A 2,194-nucleotide genomic window follows, 5' to 3' on the forward strand; every position below is an offset into this window, starting at 1 on the left:
GAATTTCTCGCGGTTCTTACTTCCACGCCCGAACTTCCAACCGCGCGGCGCACCTGGCCAGAAAGAAGAGCTTGTGCGTGCACGGCGACATCGTACGTACAAGCACGCCCCCGGCCGTGTCGTTTCCACGACGCTTCCTAGCTCCCTCCTCTGGCGGTCATCAGATCACCGGCCCAGCCGGGCTCCTGGCCTGCTGCCGATTTCCAAATTCCAAAGACGCCACCGGTGACCGGCCGCCGTTCGGTCAATGCCAAGCTACGGCCTACGGGGCTGGCGCTGGCTATATAAACCCCAGAACGCCACGGCTCGGGTGCAAACCAGGCACAGTCGTCGTCTGCACTGGCAACAAAAACACGCACGTGTGTGTGCTATTAGTGTCAAAGTGCAGCGCACAGAGACGACAGAGAGTAGCGTTCCTCGTCTGATCGATCTGTCGACGGCAAGAATGGCGGCCACCAAGCACAACATCAGGGCGCGGGCGGCACCGGCCGTCGTCGTTGGCCTGCTCCTCACGACGTGCCTGCTGCTCGCGGCGACCGTCGGGAATGCCAGCAGGCCGCTGAAGGTTTCGTCAGAGGGAGGTGGTCCGCAGCATACGGTGGAGTCGCCGCCGGTGGGTTACATCATCCAGACGGTGGTGGTCGGGACCGCGGAGCAAGACGGCGGTGCTGCAGGCCACAGGTTGATGAACTTCGACATGCTCGGCGGGATCAAGGACTCCGGCCCGAGCCCCGGCGTCGGCCACTAGGTGTATGCCGTGCCGTACGCCGCCGGGAGTGACGACATGCCGCGGCCCGATGATCACTGTGCTGGTTTCAGAGAGAGATCAGAGGTCAATAAATCATGTCGATTATCGGCTCTTGCATGCATGCTGGACAGGACTACGCTGGACTAGTAATTAATTCGACGGGGTTCTTTTGTTCTTTATATGCAAATTATTACTAAGGTTTGCGTAGTGCATGTAATAGCTGGTAAAAGTTTTTTTTTTACAACAATAGCTGGTAAAAGTTGTAGGAGTATATAGGGAGCAACTAGTAGTGCACGGAACTGGTCTCTTGTATACGTGCCTTGTTTCAGGTGCATACATGACCTTAATTTGTATTTGCATACATATTTTTTTGTTATTTTTTAAAGGTCATATTTGCATATATTCTCAAACATCACATCATACACTTTTTAAAAAAATAGATGAATAATCCTCTCTACTTTCTCCGTCACGTATTACATGACGTTTTCAAATCTCTCACACTCACAGAGATGGTAGAAAGCAAAAGACTAAGGTAGTGTTTAGATGCGTGGACCAGCAGGGATGGGATGGGATGGCTCCAGGACCGGAGCTGTTTGGTTGGGAGTTCAACGGGAGTAGGGACGTCCTAGGTCGGAATATTCCGTGTAGATGCAGGGCGACCCTGTCCTAAAAAATTTCACGGACGGGGTCGCCCCAGGTGGGACGAGCTCGCGACGAAGAAGAGGAGGCGAGCAATGGGCGTAGGAGAGGAAGGAGAGGAGACGCACCGGGCGTGGCTACATGGGAGAGTTGCGCCATCACCTCCGCGCATGCGAGCTGTGCGCGCCGCCGCCGCAACGACGAGCTCCGACCTCGCCGCTGGGTGGACGAGTTGCGACCTCGCCAGTGCGCGGGCGAGCTCCAGCCACGACGCCAAGTAGACGAGCTGCGGCCCACCGACGCGCGTTCGGGATCTGGCGGGGGAGCCGGCCCTGCTGCGCAAAGGAAGCCCAGGGCGGCGCGCGTCCAGCCCTAGTGCGGCAGGCGTCGGGAGGAAGAGATAAGGAGAGAGAGAGAGAGAGAGAGGAAGAGATAAGGAGAAGAGAAGGAAAAAGAAAAAGAAAAAGAAAAAAAAACTTATAAATGGGTCCCACTTGTCAGTAGCTCATCCCACTTTTTAGGTCTCTGAACCAAACACAAAATGGGTCGATCCGTTCCTCGTTAACCAAACAGAAAATGGAACCATCCCGTCCCCTATATCAAAGACAGGGTTGTCCCACTCCACCTTGACTCCCAACCAAACGCTACCTAAAATACCCCTTAAGAGTAGAGATAGAGATGTAACGTGAAAAAAAAGAAAGGTCATCTATTTGGGAATGGAGGGAGTATATCCCAAAAAAATCAATTTAGATTTAGAATCATTCAAATTCTTTTACTATAAAATATTTTCGTAGTTAATCTAATAAT

General features: G+C 53.2%; 1 protein-coding gene across 1 annotated transcript; it reads left to right on the forward strand.

The window, feature by feature from the left end:
- Positions 1 to 327: 327 nt before the first annotated feature.
- On the forward strand, positions 328 to 1,155 carry LOC136529778 (uncharacterized). The gene has a single exon (XM_066522847.1). The coding sequence runs from the start codon at positions 446 to 448 to the stop codon at positions 746 to 748; it is 303 nt and encodes a 100-aa protein (XP_066378944.1). The 5' UTR covers positions 328 to 445; the 3' UTR covers positions 749 to 1,155.
- Positions 1,156 to 2,194: the final 1,039 nt, after the last annotated feature.

The sequence above is a fragment of the Miscanthus floridulus genome, chromosome 19, assembly GCF_019320115.1.
Source record: "Miscanthus floridulus cultivar M001 chromosome 19, ASM1932011v1, whole genome shotgun sequence".
Taxonomy (NCBI): domain Eukaryota; kingdom Viridiplantae; phylum Streptophyta; class Magnoliopsida; order Poales; family Poaceae; genus Miscanthus; species Miscanthus floridulus.

Bases quoted from the DNA above. Each gene is read 5' to 3' on its own strand.
- LOC136529778 (XM_066522847.1), top strand. From the start codon at position 446: ATGGCGGCCACCAAGCACAACATCAGGGCGCGGGCGGCACCGGCCGTC.